The 20,453-nt window shown below is 37.4% G+C and overlaps 2 protein-coding genes and 1 pseudogene across 4 annotated transcripts; 2 read left to right on the plus strand and 1 right to left on the minus strand.

Annotated features, from left to right (window-relative positions):
• The first annotated feature begins 4,448 nt into the window (after positions 1–4,448).
• On the plus strand, positions 4,449–5,905 carry LOC103701741 (pollen-specific protein C13-like). The gene is made up of 2 exons (XM_008783901.5): positions 4,449–4,735; positions 5,403–5,905. The coding sequence occupies exons 1-2, from the start codon at positions 4,540–4,542 to the stop codon at positions 5,732–5,734; spliced, it is 528 nt and encodes a 175-aa protein (XP_008782123.1). The 5' UTR covers positions 4,449–4,539; the 3' UTR covers positions 5,735–5,905.
• Positions 5,906–6,779: 874 nt separating this feature from the next.
• On the plus strand, positions 6,780–14,979 carry LOC113462377 (pentatricopeptide repeat-containing protein At1g08070, chloroplastic). 2 transcript variants are annotated; one of them, XM_088708890.2, is made up of 4 exons: positions 6,780–9,708; positions 9,808–10,106; positions 12,411–12,553; positions 14,711–14,979. In XM_088708890.2, the coding sequence occupies exon 1, from the start codon at positions 7,218–7,220 to the stop codon at positions 9,066–9,068; it is 1,851 nt and encodes a 616-aa protein (XP_088565016.1). In that variant the 5' UTR covers positions 6,780–7,217; the 3' UTR covers positions 9,069–9,708; positions 9,808–10,106; positions 12,411–12,553; positions 14,711–14,979. The 2 variants fall into 2 exon arrangements, with proteins under 2 accessions (XP_088565016.1, XP_088565017.1); XM_088708891.2 differs by having other exon boundaries at positions 9,811–10,106.
• A 1,071-nt stretch (positions 14,980–16,050) lies between these two features.
• LOC103699463 (elongation factor 1-alpha pseudogene) lies at positions 16,051–16,899 on the minus strand (annotated as a pseudogene). The gene has a single exon (XR_015972129.1). The product of XR_015972129.1 is annotated as an elongation factor 1-alpha pseudogene (transcript).
• Between the last annotated feature and the right edge of the window lie 3,554 nt (positions 16,900–20,453).

Consider the following 20,453-nt stretch of genomic DNA (forward strand, 5'->3'; position numbering starts at 1 on the left):
GGGGATTTAAGACACGTTTGGTTTGCGGAAAAATAAAAAGATATGGAGAGTTCGAACAGGAGAGAGGAGGGAGAAATATTTTTATAAAAATAATTTTTTTAATTTGTAAAAAAATTATCAAGAACATAAAAAATATTTTTTATTAATTATAATTTGAGATTTTTTAAAAAATAAATTTATTGAGAGTATAATAGATATATTATATATTTTTTTAAAAAAAAGATACTCAACCAAATATAAGTCACTTTGTAATATTTTACTTTTTTTATTATCAACCAGATATATTAAAATTTTTTCTTAAATAGTTTATTCTTAGAAATTATTTTACTAAAAAAAATATTTTAGTGAGAAAAAAAAAATTTACGAATTAAATGAGCCTTTTACTTATGGGCAAAAAAGACTTGGGAAGATTAAAAAAAATATCTCATTTGGATTCCACCATCCATGCATTCCCGTCATCTTTTAGAAAATATTATTTATTTAGAGTTTTAATTTTTATTCTTGAAGGTAATTTGATTACTTTTGTTTTATTGTTCTTTGGTCCAAGTGAATAGGGCTAACCAGAACCCATGGTAAGGGACAGTATTTGCCAAGATCAGCCTTCACCGCATGGGCGTTATAACGATCATCCAAGTTGCTATAATAAAAATAATAATTATCTATAAAAGTATTTTAATTCATCTAGTCATTAAAATTTTAAAGTATTATTTTATTTTAAAAAAGGACAAAAGTGTTAAGTAATAGTTGTTATTTAAAATTTAGTTCTTTTAGTTTATTAGATTTTATTATTTATCTTCATAACATAATATGAGATATCTGAAACTATTACATTTGGGCATTTTTAATGATATGGGCACATGGTAATTGATGGCCAAGACATAGTCAATTAAATAGAATCTAATGAGCCTGGGTCCATAATTTTAACCTGATTATGTCTCTAATCAACCTCTTTCATGGTGGAAGAAATTACACATATGGATGATTAAAGAAGTTGTAACTACAAGCACATGAGTAACGAAACAACTTAGATTCTAATGAGTAAAGAAGCACACAGCAATTGATCGCTTAGGTGAATTAATGATGGAGTTTAGATTGCTTTGAGATATGTGTGGTGGGTGAACCAATTATGGTTTTATACAAAGGAAGGTGAATCTTTCTTTTACACAAAAAGATACAACCTCAATCCCTCTTTGATATGTTCAACCTTCATCTACAGCTACACTTGCTAGATAATGCACATAGGAGATTTTTAATCTTCACTCACACTTTCGCGAAGCCTAGCAGATATCAGTGATAATAGAGCAATAGCCAGTCATTTAAGAAATTAATGCCTTTCAATACAACAGATGCAATAGATGAGGCTTTGTTAATCAAAACTTCAGAATTCAACTTTTTCCAACAAACCTGCGAAACAACGGTAGTAAGCATGAAGATGGTTGATCGCGTATTGCAACGGATCTTGTTCACCAATTAAGCCAAATATTTGTGAATGAATCAGGAGGTTGAGACACTTCTAATCATTGACAAATGGTAGTCCAAATATTCAAGGTAAAAATACATTTGACAAAGATATGATCCACTATTTTAATTCCTAATGATTATCTCTTATATTGAGCTTGTTAATCAGGCAGAGCCAAAGGAAGAGGACTGATGAGATCTAGCGACCAAGGTCCATCATTCGCAACACTTGACTGACTGGGTCATTTACCCTTTTGATATATATATATATATAAAGAAAAGTTTCAGCTTTCAAAGTAGTCATCTCTCCCCTTATCTGGGAAGAAGTTATTACGTGCTAGATATCGTTAAAAATTTATGCAGTTGGAAGTCAATCTACATATTTTTTTTAAGCTTGATTATGTGATAGCTGTTAATTAATAAGAGAAGGGTTAGTCGCTAAGTCCATGCATACATAGATTGCAGACCATGGAAGACAAAGGTCCATTTCCCAAACCTTGAAACATTTTAATAAATTTGTAACATTAAATTATTGTAGTTCCAATAAGGAGATCCTTTCTTGGGGAAGTATTTACCTAAATCTCCAAAATTTACCACCTTTTTAATTTATTTTTTCTTTTTTAAGGATATTTCTTAAAAGCAACATAGATGTCAACTGTGACATGCATATTGAAAGCAAATTAGAGATTGCAATATGCATTATTTGAGGTCGGAAGCACTTGTCAAATTAGATGATAACAGGATATAGAAGATGAGATAGTGAAAATTGATCAAGGGAAACCACATTGAGCAAAGCAATAAATAGAAATGTTAGGGATCTTTTTGGTATAGTTGTTGATTTTGTATTTTTTTTGTTTCATTTCTAAATAGTGAAATATCATATGTATGCAGATGTTGAAGATAGCATTTGAATAAAACTTCTTCTGCTTTTTCTAAAAATAATAAATCTTTGCTGCTAAAAGCTTAAAATTTTTATAAGCATTTTATAAAAATAAAAAAAGTTTCAACATACATGTTGTTGGGTCAGATTTCTTGAATTTTTGGAAAAAAAAATCAAGAACAATACTAAATGAGCTTCAATAGATTTCCCTTGAATTGAAATGTTAATAAATTTTCTAGGACCATGATGTTGGCACTAGAGGCTTGCCATGAGTGAAAGATTTGTACAAGGAGTCATGATCTAAAGCACCAACCTGCCATGGGGTGTGTAATGATGGAGGATTTTTTTTAAGAAAAAGAGTTGGACCTAGCAGCAACGATTGCAACATGTTTTGCTTTCATTGATTTCCTTACTATAGTTAATTATACAATTGTATTAGTGTATTTTCTTTCCATTTTGCTCTAAATGACCTCTTGAAAACCAGTCCATCTCAGTCACTAGTTGAGCCATGAAACCTATTCCTTTTCTATCACCATTTGAGTTATTTAGACTAGTGTATAGCTTGTGCAGTGGTTGGAATGCATTTTTCTTTCTTTCTCTCAGCAATTCCTTAAATATAATATAGAAATATAATAAAAATATATTAAACAAAAAAAATTTAATAGCTAAATTTTTGTTGCGTATTAAACAGATGAGTATAAACTTTTGTCATTAATATTGATGTACCGGTATCTATACAGCAAATAGGGAACTCCGCATGAGCTAAGCTTTCATAGAAATGCTCGTCATTAATTTCAGCATCAACAATACCAGTTGTTTGCGATGCATAAGGTACGATTTTTTTCTTTTTTCCAACTATTTTTGAAATTGTATATAATGGTACAAAAAATTATAGTACATGGCTGCAATAACTAAATTTCTGTTGTACATTAAGTGATAAACTTTAATGATAACCAAGCAAAAACTCATATCAAATATTTAAACTATTATAGTAATATCAATTTACATAGTATAACACTTATATATTTTAGCTAGATAATATTCTCAAGTATAAATTATATCAATTCTAAAATTATCATTGATGATTAGTAATAAAAATAGTAAGATGCTCCATCATCTAACTTTTCATGAAATGGACAAATAATATAATATTCATAACACATATTTGTTCATAGTGTTCATTAAAATCTCTTTTCATTTTGTATTAATTATACATGCCCTCCTTCTTATCCAAAATAAAGAATCATATTACTGGCAATATTAATACCGTCCAGAATAAAGAACCTATTAATAATATTATTAATACGACATCCATATGGTCAATAAAAAGCTCAATACAAGACCAATCCCTATTTTAGTATATATAATAGATTTAAATATTAGGAAGCAAATGCCATGAGTTATTTATGTCAACATTTTTAACCTAGACATCATTTAAACTAATAAGAGCATTCATCCTGGATAAGCTTTCTTTAGATGTCATATTGTGTTCTATTGGTTTGACTTCTACCATATTGGGTGGTTTATTTTAAAAAAGATCAACACAATCATCCTTTATACTAGTTGAAAAAATGGCTACAAGGCAACGCATTATATGAGAACATGATATCATCGAATCTATAATTCTATGTGCAAATCCAAAGGAAGCCTGATACACAACAAACTCTTGCAAGAGGTCGTGGTAAAAAATGGCTACGTCGAGCTTGCATTACATGGTGACATGCAGCTCACCGAGTTCAAACAAACGGTTCACACTAGACCCGGTTCAACTCGCCCGATTCTCTTTCCGGTTTAACTCGTTTCTGGAACACATGATGTCATCCTATCCCCACAGCCAATCTCGCCCGCTCCGCGCTCGCCGCCCGTAAAAGTTTTACGGAAAGCCGCGTGGGGCGGGAATCATACCTTCCCTCTCTGTCCCTCACCTCCCGCCGCGTGAATCCCCACCGACGCCAGCTATCATCACATCCCCCGTCCTGGTCCCCTCACCACCCACCCGTAGCTTGCCAGCCCAATTCGATTTCGAGAACCGGATGACCTTCTTTAGTGTTTATGATTAATCTCACCTACGGTGACTGGAACCGCAGCATCTTCATAAGTAGGCATCACCCTGGGCTTGCTTAGCGCTCGCATCACTCGTTACCCTATTTTGAGTTTCTTCACCGCGTCTCAGTTTGCTATCCCTGTTTAGATTGCCGGCGATGGCGAAAAACCAGATCCCGACATTTGCGGCGTGGGCCGTCGCGGCGGTGGCAGTGGCGTTCTTCCTCCCGGCGGCGGTGAGTGGGGCGCGCGACGTGAAGGCGGCGGCCAACCAGCGGTTCGTCGTCCAGGGCCGGGTCTTCTGCGACACCTGCCGCGCTGGCTTCGAGACACCCAAGACCACCTACATCGCCGGTAAGCTCGCCCCGCCACACCATCTCGCTACTGCTTTGTCTTGGTTTTGGACTCTGGCCGTCGGATCGCGGCGGTCTTCCGTCCGGATCCGATGAGAAACGCGTCCCAATCGTAGGGTGGGAAGTGTTTTGCTAGGAAATAGGTGGGAAACGTGTGGGGGACCGAAGCGGCCCCGGATCCTCGCAGAGCTGGATCTTTTCTTCCCGTAAATGTCGTTTCCCACGAGTTTCCGCACCTGGTTCGCCGTTTTTTTTATAAATATCTAGAATAAAGGAGTGAAGAAAATGGAGGCATAATTATATTCTAGCATTTTGCTGGAATAACTTTATCCAGATTTGATGGAATACGTGCTTCATCATCTTCCTCCCTTCAGGGCTAAGGTTCTGGTGTTTTTCAAAATAAAGCGCAATAATAACCTGGAAATTGTCTTCTGTGGTGTCCGCAGGGATTTAGGTTTATTTCAGAATTAGATCTCTCTCCTGTGTGTCACGAATGCCAGTCGGCTCTCTAAGTTGTAGGACAAAATCCCACCTTGTGTGAATGGCGAGTTTCGTCTTAGAACAAAACACAGTAATTTCTTTGATGTAAAAGAAGCTGCATTCGTCTTGGCTTGTTTCTATGTTCATATTTAAAAAAAAATTTTGGGGGGGGGGGGGGTGCGTTGCAGGCGCAAAGGTGAGAGTAGAATGCCGATCGAGAACCACCGGTGCAAAGACATGCAGCTTCGACGGCACAACCGACGGCAGCGGCGCCTACAACATCCTGGTTGCAGATGAGCACGAACACGAGACATGCGAGGCTATGCTCGTCAGTAGCCCGGTGAAGGGCTGCGATAAGATGCTGGAGGGCCGGGAGAGGGCTCGTGTGTTCCTCACCCACAACAATGGCATTGCATCATCCAAGAGGTTCGCCAACTCCCTGGGCTTCCAAAAGGACATCCCCTTGGCCGGCTGTGCTCAGCTGCTCGAGATGTACCACCAATATGAAAATGAAGTCTGAGGCTCAAAAGAATATCAAGACTCTGCTCCCGTTATATGTAGCCTAATAGCCCAAGGTTCCTTTCTTTGCTGTTGTGATTGCTCTGCCACCTTATTTGGTTCTTTTATTTGACAATTGGTAAATCTATCTCGCCCGGCCTTGATGCGTAATATTAGTTATGGCATTTGTCAATGGTTGCTTGAAAGGTTATGGCATTCCAAGTGCAATTGTGGGTTCTATTCTTTTATGTTTTAGGAGAAGAGGGTGTTTAAATTTCAGCTTTAGATTGGATCCAAGCTGTTCCTTTTGGTTTGTGTGGGGGAAAGGTTTGATCTTAATGCAAGATCTGTGACATTGCTTTATGTTGCAGCTTGAGATTGGATCCGACTTGACTCTTTTTGGTTGTGGGAGGGAAGGTTATATCTGACGCATTAATTGAGTGTTTTTCTTTTTTAAAAAAAAGAAACGTATGCGTGAATATTTTCTGCGTCCGCATGTAGGTTTAGCAGCCCTGGATTGGCATCTTCATGAAATCCAATTTATGTTGGACATCTTGGCTTCGTTTATATTGTTCGGCTATGAAAGATAAAAGACATATAAATGAAGGAAAATATGGACAAGAATCTAATAAAAATCATTTCATGACGTATGTTAAAATTTTCTTCTGTTCCTGATGATAGTGCTAATAGAATAACATGAAAAAAGATATTAGTGCAAGCTCATTCACATCGTTTAGTCCGCTTTTCCCATCATTCTTAGTCCAACCAAAAGACATTATTAACAATTTATTTTTTCCTCGGTCGAAATATTCTAGTTTTATTCAGTCATGGTTATTTATGGACTAGTAAAAATTTGTATTCATAATTATTATAAATATATATGGATACTCATAGGATATTATAAATATGGATATAAATATAGATATAAGGTGGATAATTAAATCAAGTTAATAATTATATATTAATGTGATCATTTATTTTAAAAAAAAATTAATGAGTACCATTGGAAATAAAATCAGATATTGAGATATGAATCGGATAATTATTTATATATCTATTTTTTTTTAATGAATACTTTCTATCTATATGTACATATATTTGGATATAAAAATGGATCTAGACAGTTATTATCCTATTCATTTTTACCTCTATCCAAAATAATTTATATTTTATTTTATTTTCTTGCTGTCAATCCTGTTGGTCGAATATGTTCATGCATAACTTTTGACTACCAAAGGAGGTTTGAAAAATAGGATTCATCTAGGTAACGGTCACCAAACTTACTGACAAAAACAAGGGCAAGGTTCCTTAAAATCTTGGTTAATGATGGATTGGATGACCATTAAACCATCTTCTGCAATAGGCTCGGCCCTGAGAAGCATTTCCACAATCACTTCATCCACGCTTCCACTAATATCACCAAAATTGTAAGGCTGTCCAATAAAATGAAAGCTCTACAAAGAACCCTAGCAATCGACCAACCGAAAAAATAAGACATTGCTGTGATGACCGTTGCACCCACTAAGACCATCCTACCCAGGCTGAGGAAATCACCACGCAGGGCCTTCTCTTACACCACCACAAAATCCCATCATTCCCAGGGCCAACAACCCCCCAGATCCCACAACCAATTCGTTGCTCTCCTCGACCAATGCAGCGCCTTCCACCAGCTCAAACAAATCCTAGCCTCCATCACCACCTCAGGCTTCCACACCGGCCCTTTCCTCACCGGCAAGCTAGTAGAGACCCTTGCGCTCCGACTCCGCCACCACTCGAAGGCCCTCCCCCATGCCATGCTCCTCTTCTCCCACTGCCCCCATCCTCCCAACCTCTTCACCTGGAATACCCTCATCAGAGGCCTCTCACTCGGTCGCGCCCCTCATAATGCCCTCCTCCTATTCGCGTTAATGCTCCAGTCACCTTCCGTGATGCCCAACGCCTTTAGTTATGCCTCTGCACTCAAGGCTTGCGCCCGCTCTCTTGCTTGCAGGTTAACCAAAGTAATCCATGGCCTCGTAGTGGTGAACGGAAACCAATCGAACAACTACGTTGCCAACACTGCGTTGCATGCCTATGCCTCATGCGGCGATGTTGCTTCTGCAAGAATATTGTTCGACGTGGTTCCCTCTTGGGATGTCGTTGGTTGGAACGCAATGCTTGCAGGTTACGTCCAAAATGGTCTTCCGGATGAAGCTTTGAAGCTGTTGCGTCAGATGCGGTCTGAGGGAGTTGAGCTGACCGATGTGACTGTCATCACTGCCCTTACGGCATGTGCTCGAACGACAGATCTTTGTTTGGGGGGGCAGATTCATGGGCATGTTGGCAAAAGGACCATGCAATTTGAAAGGGAGATCATTGTGGGCACTGCTCTTATAGACATGTATGCGAAAAGTGGGCGTTCGGAGTTGGCTGGACAAGTGTTTGATGAGATGAAGAGAAGGGATATTGGTGTTTGGAATGCTCTTTTAGGAGGCTACGTGTACAATGGTTGGTTTGCTGAAGCTTTGCGATTTTTTGAGGAACTGCAGGCATCAGGGCTTAGACCAGATGAGCTGACGTTGGTTAGTGCATTGTGTGCTTGTGGACATCTGGGAGCGCTTGATGTTGGAAAGAACATCCATTCATATGTGGAAGAAAGATTTCCCCACTTTGATCCTATACTAGGAACAGCTCTGATCGAAATGTATTCAAAATGTGGGTGGATTGAGGGATCGCGAGAAGTGTTCAGTAAGATGGAGAAGAAAGATGCCATGGCATGGACGTCAATGATCAGAGGGCTTGCAGTTCACGGGTATGCCGAGGATGCACTCGAGCTGTTTTCGTTGATGCTGAGGACGGGCCTAAAGCCAGATGGTGTCACCTTTGTGGGCGTCCTATGTGCTTGTAGCCATGCTGGTTTGGTTGAGGAAGGCTCGCACTACTTCAGGTCCATGAAGAAAGACTATGGCATTGCTCCAAGAGTTGAGCACTACGGATGCATGATTGATCTTTTTGGTAGGGCTGGCCGGCTACGGGAAGCTTTTGAGCTGGTAGACTCAATGGAAATACATGTGAATGCCATCATTTGGAGGAGCCTTCTCAGTGCTTGCAGGATGAAATTGGATGTTGAATTGGGTGAGATTGCAGTTAAGAATTTGATGAAGCTAAGATCGGACCATTGTGGGGATTACGTGCTCCTTTCTAACATATATGCGGCAAAGGGGAGGTGGGATGACGCAAGGAGAGTAAGGGAGCAGATGAAGAATGGGCAGATAAAGAAGAAGCCTGCTTTTAGCTTGATTGAATCAACTGAGCAGTTGGCAAAGGGAGGCCCTTTGTTTTCCAAAGCTGATCACTATTGCTTTGATTCAGTGTAAATTTGACAGATTATACCCATTAGAACAATGAACAGCTCAATTTTCAGCGGGTCAGGTGAAGTCATGGACTAGAAATGGGGTTTCAGCTACCAATATCAACAGTCTTAAAACATCTACTTACGAACTGTATTACCATGCTCAGGAGTTCAAAGAACTTGAGGATTGATGAAAAACCTGCACTTTCTAGAATATTTATTTGGTAAGGGAGCAGTTAGTCAGCTGCTCGGTGATTAACTGATTATAGCTGCCTCCATACCTCAAAAGGCTCAAACATCCTTGCAACTCTTAGATATATGTCTAATTCATGATCTGAATTGTCTGCATTAGTTGTCAGCATATTTATCTACTCGCTGACATACACATATTGGAAGTGGGAGTGGAAGACCTGAATCATAGGTTCAGCTAAACATATAGGCTCGTCAGACCATATCTTTGGCACTCTACAATGATTAGTCTCATATATGTGTCGTTGTGAATTTTTTTACTATATTTGACTTCCATCTATCTACCTTCCGCGGTATAATTCAGGATGCTGTCACTTTTCAACAATCCTTTGTAAAAAGATACCAGTTTGATGTTAACAAGGAAATAATGGCCATTGGCTTTGTCGGAAGTGTTTAGACTGGCTATGCTGCAAAAGGTTAGTAGAATGTTCAGAAAATTTTTGTTGTGTGAGATATTATAAGAGAATTTAGTCTTATTGGAAAGTATAGTTTTAATCATGATGATGTTTTTTCAGTAGGATGTCTGTTGCAAGTAAAGCTGATGATGGGTGAACGCTATGGGTTCATCTGCGGAACCCAAACTGTAAAGTGTGAACCTTAGAGAAGGTCAATGCAAGCTGTTGAGTTTTACGAACTCAGGATAGGAACTATATATAGATAAGGGCGTGAATTCCTCCGAGGCCTTCAGCCAAAGTTGTACTGTTATTTACAATGGGGGTGGAAGAGGAGAAGCAGAGAGAGAATGGTGAGATCAGGGTTGGTCAGAGGCCCAAACCGATCTCTGAAGCTCAGTCTCTCATGGAAATGCCAAAAGGTCCGACCCTTATCATTAATTCTAGGGTTTCAGTTGTTGAATTCCTTTATTTCTTTCTAACTTTGCAAAAATTCAACTCATGTATGGACTAATTTGAGTTCTACAGGAAGAAAGCTTGGACTTTTAGGGTTTCAGTAATGTTTTCTGTTATAATTTAGGAGAAAGAAGCCTTGTGATATGTCATTTCTCTTCTTTGTTGGGAGAAGCCTATGATTTATGACCTGAGTTTTTTTTTATTTTTAAATTGGTGGATCTTTGATGTTTTGTGATGCTTGTGCTGGATGGTAGCTTATGATAATTAATTGTTTTCATGCATTAAATATACAAGACTCGTGGTAATACTTGTTTAGTAGTAGTAGTAGCTCCTGATTCTTTATATCCCATTGTGGTCATTTAGCAGTGCGGAGGCATTGTTATTGTGATAAACTTTATGAACAAAATAAAGTGTAATATGGAATGATATTTTTCGTTCACCCTCAAGGTTGGTTTATAACTTTATATTGTAGAGGAGCACTTGAGAAAATTAAAAGAATAAAATTCAGAAAACAAAGTTTATGGAAAATGGGAAATTGTCATCAAATTTTTAGTTGTAGTATCTAAGTAAGATCTGCGGAAAACAAAATTCAGATATCATTTCATGGAGTATATATCAATTCAACGAACTAAAAAAGGTAGATTTTAAAATAAGCCATATGAATACTTCCTCACCTGCTTGTAAAAAGGTTCCACCTATTAAAGACTGGATACTTGTCTTGAAAGCTGTGTTGCATGGACGTGGAAACATGTCCAAGTGCATGATTTGGCAAAAGGAAGAAAAGGAGACACGGGTATAGACAAGAAAGAATAATTTTAACTAATATATATTTAAATATAAAATTATTCTAATTAGCTGAAATACCAATATGAGAAAAAAATAAAAGGCACTATTTGTAAAGGTCTTTCAATGTGCATGTTTTTCATCCAAACTTTCTACTTAGCTGAAAGATTTTAGAGAAGTGGCATTCTATGAAGTTATTTTAATACCTATCTTGCTGATGAATCTCTAAAAAGAACAAAAGCTAGCTTGTAGATTTTTTGTAGTGAGTTGAACTCATTGGAGTCCAAGTCCATACCAATTCTTAAAAGCTTCAGTTATAAAAAAATAGATAAGTATCCAAGTGCCTAACTCTTTAACTGATTTGGCTACATATTGACTAGGATTCTAGGAGCTGGGACATTAGTATCTAGGTAACTCATCTTGAAATCTCTTTGAATACTAGATTGGAAACTAATTGCTTGTCAGTCTCCTGTGTGCCTTGTAATGGTAGAAAAAAGGTGGTACCAACTGTATTTTCACCCATCTTTGTTATGTAATTCCTTAAAAATTGTGCACATGGTTGTTCTTCAGTGTAGGCAAAACTATTTGAAGAATGGAAAAGTTAGATCATTAGGACTCAGATCTTATAATATTGGGCAATATTTTTTTATTCATTGGAAAAAGTTCAGCTCTGACCATATCCTTTAGCCTTACGGCACATCACATTTGTATCTAAACTTAATTCTTCCAATACATTGAAATTAAGTGATCAATTTACATATTCCAAGCCAAGTCAATGATTCGAATTATGTTTAGCTATGGCTACTTGGTGGGATAAATTTGCAGGGTAGATTGAGTGGCATTTGAGCATGCAAATTTCACTTCAGGCATGAGTTTGGATGCTGCTGTTTGGATTAAGACAAGTGTACCAATGTGTAAATCATTTCTGTAACTGCTGATCTTGCCTTGCAATTCTCCATCCTGAAATGTGGTCCCTTGCCTGGTCCATTTTGATTTCTATTTGAGTGCAGTTCCATTGATAGATTTGACTGGGTACTTTTTTTTATTATTGACATTGTTTTGGATAAATATGAGCATAAAACTCTTTTCCTTTATACTTTCTCTGCTTTGAGGATTTGGCAAGTTGGTTTCTTATGCATACAGATGTTTAAAGCTATCTTGGAATTTCAATCCCTGCCAAAGAAACCATTGGTCCATGTCTTTGGACTCTAGATTTACTATGATATCTATTTGGCCTGTGAGGGTGAATGACGTGGGCTTCCTATGCTGTCTTTCTTTCCTCTAGCCTAATAAGATTACCACTTAGGAGGGGAAAAATGCTTTACTCCTTGATTTTAGAAGGGCTGCCAAGTAATCTACAGTGTGATCTACATGCGTCAAATGATATAGCTGCTGCTTTTAACTATGTTCTTTCTCCCTGCAGTCATCAGTAGGTTGATATTTATCTGTAGTAGTTCAAGCAGATCTTGCTGTTCCTTAACATGCAGGATGCTGAAACATCAGCAAGAAAAGCTGAAGCAGCTCAAAAACGTCCAGAAGATATAGCTGCAGGAATGGTGCAGATGAATGGCAGAGCTTTTCCTCGACCAACCTTGGGTCTTTGATAATGCTTGTTATTGAGGTTCTTGAGGTGAGTGGAGTGATAGAATGCAACTTATCAACAATTTGTGCTGCCCATTTTTTTTTTTTGTTGAGATATTTGTTGTCTTCTTGTCATAATATATGAAGCAAATGGAATGCTATATATATGCATAAAAATACCTTAATGTCACGATACACAGAAAACTGCAAATTATAGTATGGTTTAATTGACGAACCCAAATTTGACTTTCAACAAAGCCAATTATTCAGAGTCTCTGCAGCCTGCACAACTTAATTATTATGAATATCTTCTGCCTCAAGCCCAAGCCTGAGTGGCAAGTGAACTGAAAAAAAAAAAAATCCTTTTTTCCAGAGTCAGGTTTTCTTTACAGAAGATGCTATTAGTACAGCAAGTGGATTTTCTTTAAATTACTTCTCTTTTCTTTTCTTCTTTTTTTTTTTACATACCACGTGTCTCTAAGCATCCAGTCTTGTAACTATTTGCTGCATTCTTTAAAATGGATATTACATATTTAAGAATCAATCAATTCTCTATTTTCTGTAATATCTTGGTATTCTCGCTATTGTCCACAAATAGTGATAACATTAACAAAAAATTGACCACCACAAAAATAATATTCCATTAGAAACAAGGCAATCTTCCTCTAATATCTAGGGATTTTTCAAAGCCCTTCAGTTCTTGGAAGGATAAGGAACTAGGGCAAGTTAAGTAGCCATAGAAGGAGATGAAGATGCAAGTAGTAGTACTTAGATTGCTTAGCTTGGGCTAGGATAGAAATTCTCATGCAAACACCCAATCATGGAAACCATCATGTTTGCTTATTCATGATGCAACATTCACCTTTATTTGTGAGAAGAAACATGACGAAATACACAGGCAGATAGAAATTTCCTTCACAGACAAGATAAACAGAAGATCCAATGCCAACACAGAATCTTTTTATGGGGCACCCAAACCTGAGTTTTGTCTGCATGCATGAATTCTGAAGGATAGTAAATTTCTGATCAGTGATTCTAAGTTCAATTTGACAGACATTATAGATGGAACATAATCTGTTTTACAATTAAATCCTTTCGTGTAAATGCTTTTGAAGGAAGGCTTAATATTTAAGTCTGCCAAATGGTTTATCTTCCCAGAGTATTCTCATTCTGGGGTTGCCTAGTTGCCAATCTTTAAATATATAGGATTTATCAACTACAAACACTAGAGAGCAAACTTAGGACAACCCCAACCCCCAGCACAATAAAAAAAAAGTCACCTAAATGCAAATACATATTCCTTCTTTTAATGGGGGATGTGTTTATTGGATGAATTGAAATAGGTCTATGCCCAAATGTTCCTGCCACATGTAGTTGTAAGTCCTGTGAAAGAAGTTGGTGATTGTTTATATCTGGTTGTATCTTGATGCAAGATCCCGACAGATAAGGTAATGTATACTTGTGATGTTAGGCCAATAAAACTAGTTCAGATCAAATTTTGACCTGAAATTGGTCTAAAACACAACAAAGAGCAGTAGAAAAAGTTAATAGCAGCAGAAAGATGAGTATAGATATTCCCTCCATTTATTACAGAAAGATATCAGAGAGAAAATAGAGGGAGGGAGAAAGAAAAGAAGATCATAAAGAAGAAGAGGTTAGAAGAGGAGCAACATAGGCTCCTCTGGAATCTTCGGCACTCAAAACAGTTTTAAAGACACACAAAGCATTCCTAGAAAATGAGTTGACCGTTCGCTCCTTGTATAAGGTAACAGGTTCCTTCTTTTGCTGAGCTGTTAAATAGAGCTCCAGTTACAGGATCAATAATTACAAGCTCTCAGCATATTTAAGTATATGTTTTAGATTACAGCATTGGCAGGCTCAATTTGAAAGGCCTTGAATCTACATGAAATACTTAATTGTGAAGCAGGAGGAAGGTTTGAGTAAGAAGCAACCTGTGCCATGAGATGGTGGTCTAAAGGGTTGACTCAGCATACTAGATCATATTAGATCAGCATATTAGATCATATTAGATCAGCATATTAGATCATATATCAATGAATGGAAATGGGGCCCTAACAACAAGCAGAAACCAGAAAAGAAAGGGATTGATATAAATCTCTGTAGTTATGCTGCAATAAAAAATTATTTACCACAAGATGTCATATGATTGGCTCGTTTCTTACATTAGACCATCACTTGGTTGCAGGAATGGGGAGCAGGTGTGAGTGCGGGAAGCGGATATTTGAAAAAAAAAAAACACTGGAAGTACGGATGTGGTTAGTAAGCAGGTGCAGGTGCAGGTTCAAAGCCTGCGAAGATTCTGAAGGGAGTGCAATGCTTGAGATAGAGGATTCCTGCTATGAAGGACCATCACTTAAGGCATTCTCTTGTGTCAGGATGCAATGAGTTCTGTCAATGCATGAGTGCATAAAAACAAATTAGCCTTATTGTCAGTATAACAGAGAACCCTCGTAATCCTACATGAGTACATTCTTTTTCATTAAGATTAATTAGGACCATTGCTGGCCAAAAAAAAATGCAAAAGAATTACGTTGCTGAACAAAACCTTCACAGATATCGTAAACAATCAATATGAATTAATCACAAGAAAATGCAAAACTATTCCCAGTTGGTGCACTCAAATATTTTGTTGCAAACAGAGCATTAGTTTGGTTTTTCAGATTTCAAACAAGGATCAATTATCCAAATATCTATCTCTCGTTCTCTTCCAGTATTATTAGCTCAACTGGATATAGGGAAGAAAATTTAGTAGGACTAGAACAACTCAAAATGAGATAGGGTACATGCATAAATGCTAAATCGATGGTTGGAAAATTGTTTTCAGCTGAATCAAGCAATCAAAAGATATAGCTTTCCATATGAGACAGTATATATGCATCCATCTTTGAAATATATGGACAACGATCAAGGTTAGCCATTTGATGGCGCACTCTGTGCTAGCATAAATGCATGCCCCACACACAACTTGCATATCTCAAGCGCTACCTTTTAATTGTTACAACTAATGCAGACCAGTAGCTGATTCGCATCATTCACCTTGCGTCACAGGCAAGCTGTAGGTTAACCTCAGCAAACTGGAAAATTACATGTCAGCTTTGAAACTTTTCTGGCTGAAACTTTTTTCCATTCTATGCTATGAAGACATTAGATCATCTACCCACTCCAACTTCTGGTTAAGATCAAACTCACCTCGGACCAGTTCCAGTGAAACCTGAAATGCAGACTCGTCCAACTTCCAACCAAATCTGAGATATGAGCACAACCAAAAGCAGCACTGGTATCTTACGACAGCCTGTTTGGTCACAACCGATGATATCAGCGAGCAACAAGAAGCCACCATAACAATGCCAACATACAATCATCACATGATACTTGCTGCCATCATCATAACAGCATCGAACAACAAAATTATTAGAACAGGATAGAAACCGCATCAATTGCTCCCAAGAAAAACTTGGGAGTACTCTAAACAGAATGTCGTAAAAGATAATATTAGAATCATTTAATTCATCAAAACCAAAGCTCTTTCTTGTGTGATAATACAGTCCATTCATAAGAAGATGAGTAGGTATCTCAAAATGACCTAGGACAAACAAAACTGCAAGATACTGAAAAGCATATAATTGTTTTATCCAATGCAACCATCATGTAATAATAAAAGAGAAGCCCAAACCTATGCCACTGTCGATCAAGCACCCAATTCTGCATCCAGACCCCAGACACAGAATTGATGGACTCACATCCACGAAGACGACGATAACTGATGACACTAAGACTACCAGCGACCCCATGCCCCACCAATGCTGAGCTCTTCTCGGTTCACTTCTTCTTTACTGCCGATTTGGTGACTTTGGCTCCCGTTGGATCCTTCTTCTCCATGCTCTCGATGACGCCCACTGCAACTGTCTGCCTCATGTCCTGGACAGCAAACCTCCCTAAAGGAAGATACGCAGAGAAAGTCTCCACAACCATGGGCTTGGTGGGAATCATTTTCACAAACCCAGCATCACCATTTTTCAGGAACTTTGGTTCCTTCTCCAGCTCCTTACCAGACTGCTTGTCAATCTTGGTCAATATCTCAGAGAACTTGATGGCGATGTGGGAGGTGTGGCAGTCAAGGACTGGGGCATAACCATTCCCAATCTGCCCTGGATGGTTCATTATAATAACCTGCGAGGTGAAGCTAGCTGCCTCTTTGGCTGGGTCGTCCTTTGAGTTGGAGGCCACATACCCTCGCTTCAGATCCTTGACAGCAACATTCTTGACATTAAAGCCAACATTGTCTCCAGGAAGGGCCTTCTGGAGAGCCTCATGGTGCATCTCCACAGACCTGACTTCAGTTGTGAGACCAGAGGGGCCAAAAATGACAACCATTCCAGGTTTCAGAATTCCAGTCTCAACACGCCCCACAGGAACAGTTCCGATACCTCCAATTTTGTAGACATCCTGAAGGGGAAGGCGGAGGGGTTTTAATCTATACTCCTATAGGTTTTTTTAATTGCAAAAAGTCAGCGGAAAGTGGCTAGTCCTTATTTTCTGATTCCAATATTAGAACACAGGAATCACAAATAGTATGAACAGTTTTATTATTAAAACGCAAGAAAGCAATCATATTTGTGGAGTGAAACATCAGTAGAGAAGGCAAGAATTATTTAATGCTTCTAATCACAAACTCCAGTTTTATACAGGATTAGATGAGGTTCAGATTCAGACCGAGTCAAACCTTAAAACACTATAATGGCAGTGAATCCATTTCAGGAGTGCTAATTAGGAATGCTGATGAGAGGCAAAAGAAGATGTCAGGAGAAATAATGTGAAAAGTTAGGAATAGCAGTCAAACGTCTGTAATATTGGCAAGATTTTTTGAATAATAAGAAACATTTTGCAAGCAGTAAAGAAAAAGAGATCATTTGCTTGTCTCATGCATTCAAAGTGCATTTATTACAAAAAAAGGCAAGTAGTATAACTTTTCTCATAATATTTTAAAAGGTCAACTGAGTCTTTAAATAAATAATTTTGTTTAGCATTGAAGTCTTAATTCAAATTAAATAGGGAGATCCAGATGTTCTATATAGCTCTGAAGCAGGAAAATCACTTTATCATTGCATTCTTTGGCAAACTCCTCAGGCCTTTGGATGGCTACTTTCAAGTTTTCTTTGCTTCTTTTCTTTTCTTGTCTTGTCTTTCTTTTTTTTTGTGCTTCCAGTTATCCCTTCAGCCCACTCTCCATCGTTCTCTCTTTTCTTTAGAACTGTCTCATGCACATATATAAGGGGCTCTGGTTCCTCATCCACCATGATGGTATATTCTTCAGAGAAGCTTCTGTGAAAATGGTTTTCACAGAAAACTAACTTACAATGACAGAATTGACAAAAAAGGGAAGAGGGTTCTTTGATGAACTAGAATATTTAAAACAAAAGCTCAACAAGTAACAGGTGCAAAGAGTTGACAGATTTCTGGCCAACAGATAGCTAGATAAACTTGTGAAAATACTCATATATTTATGAGAAAAAAAAAGTTCAAGTAAGAGATTTTCAACTGCAAGGAATATACCAGGATTTGTCATTATCAAACATAATGATATCCTGGGCCTATCCCACCTCGAATAACCAGGAATTTAGCTCTTAGACTTGGGGCAAAAGAGACCAAATCTCATTCCAAAAGTACCACATGCCACCCATTTCTCATCGATGCTTTAACTTTTCTGCAAGTAAATTTATAGACTTAGCATATAACCAGCAATAGTTCCGATCTAAAAATTAATATAGATCTGATCATACAACATGAACTATGTCTTGTGATACAAAAATCATTCACTTGTATTTAAGAAAGTGGACACTTGCGATAATATATCATAGGGTTAAATTCATCAATTTTAACTTTGATTAATGACCTTTAGTTACTATTGAAGAAAAACAGAAACTCTCCCCACTGATGCTTTTCTGTATACATTAGGACTCTTGTCAAAGGCTCTTGATCTGCAGAATAATTTAGAATTTCCCTTTCCTAATAGTTTACTAGATCCGGACTCAAAATCATCAAGACTATCATCCTCTTCCTCTGTAATTCGATCAATAAGGTCATCCATCTTAAAAATAATTAAGCATGAAGTAATGAAATAATAATCTAATCAAAAGACAGCATACTAAGTCGCTAAACAAACACTATATCATTCAAAATAAAACAGAAAATTGTGTAGATGAGTATCTTTTAGTTCCCAGTAATTAATGAACTAAAAACAACAACAATTATTCTCATAGATGACAATGTGTTCCATTAATTTCTGACCTACATAATTAGCCCTTTAAACTTATTTACAAATATTTTCCTTATACAATAATGTGGTGTGTGGGAAGGAAGCATAGCAATGTATGGCAATTATAAATAACACTCTAGAACTAAAAGCTAGAAGTACCATCATCATATTATACATCAGGGAATTAAGCACCTCGGACATTTGTATCTTAAACATACGTCATACATCAATGCTTGACAATGCTTGAGTTTCTGACAAAATAGTTTGCAAGTTGATGTCTTACTAGAGATGCCAGCATGGCATTATCTTATCTAGCATGTTTTGCTGCTATTTCAACTTTTTATTTTTTGATGAAAAGGAGGTTAAGGAGGAAAGCCCCCATAACCACCACCTTTACTAATGAATAAAAGAATTACAGTTGGAATTCACAAGAAGAGAGAGTATTGAAAAGAAAAGAACAAAGGCAGTAAGACAACACATCTGAGAACAAAAGAGATGCAATACTTGGACATCATAATAAACAGAAGCTGAATAAAAACCATTCCACCTGCTGAGCCAATATAGAAATCAAAAGGGTAGAAGTAAAACCATGCCAACAAGATATAATTTCGCACTAAAGTGCATGAAACAGTGATAGATTGCCACCAAAGAGACCTGATGGCTTCTTTTTCCACCAAAACAGAGCACAGAAACATTTTGATAGATTACTAGTAAGAGAAGTTCTGAAAGCTCCAGAAGGAGGGAAAGATGCTTAGCTTCAGAACCACTCATAAATAGAGCAAGATGATTTACAGAACCACTGTTTCAACTTTAACCCCCTTTCTTTGACAAAAAACACCTAGTTTGTGAACCTGAGACTTTTAAGTCACCCGACAACTGCAAGCTGGAAATTTTGAAGTGCAAGATCTAACATCTGTTCTCTTTTTCCTTTGGTAATAATCCATAGGTCGAAAATAATTAAACAAAGGCTAAAACAGTTCAGATGTTGGATAGGAATCAAATTTAAGCATCAAGCCATTAGACTTCATATTTCTAGGATTCATTGTTAAAATTTTAGTAAAAAAAAAATCATATTATTCACCACAATATCAGAAAAACATGGAAATTTTGACTATTCAGTCATAACCTTCGTGTTACATGCATATTCCTAGAAAATATAAAGGTTTTAATCAAAAATTTTGAAAAAATAGGGAATCGCCAATCCAATATAACAAGAACAAGAAGGAAAACATTTGGAATCTCAACAGTATGACTGAGAGAAAGAAATGGATGTATGGAAGAAGGCCTCACCAAGAAGGCATCGAAAGAGAGATTGCATTAGTTCCCACTTCCACTAATTTCAATTGAGGGAATTTGCAGAAGGCCCCTCTTCAACTCCTTTCTGCACAGAGGCCTCCACCTTCTCCAGTGAGACCTTCTGCTAATTCTTGGGCATATTCATATCCCTTATTACTTTGTGAAGCCCTTGTAAGAATGTAACTTAGTGCTAATTGCCGAAGAACAAGAATTTGTTACACATACTTTAGGATCTATTAGACTTGGTCCTTGATCGGATATTCCTGTGCTAGATTTAGCATCCTTACACCACCTTTTCAGGTAGTATTTCTGTGGAAACTCCTTGATATTCATGGCATCAAATGCTTTTATAGCAATGACAACAGTGAACATCAAA

Source organism: Phoenix dactylifera, chromosome 12 (assembly GCF_051530095.1).
Source record: "Phoenix dactylifera cultivar Ajwa chromosome 12, Ajwa_hap1_PhDact_Kaust_v1.1, whole genome shotgun sequence".
NCBI lineage: Eukaryota > Viridiplantae > Streptophyta > Magnoliopsida > Arecales > Arecaceae > Phoenix > Phoenix dactylifera.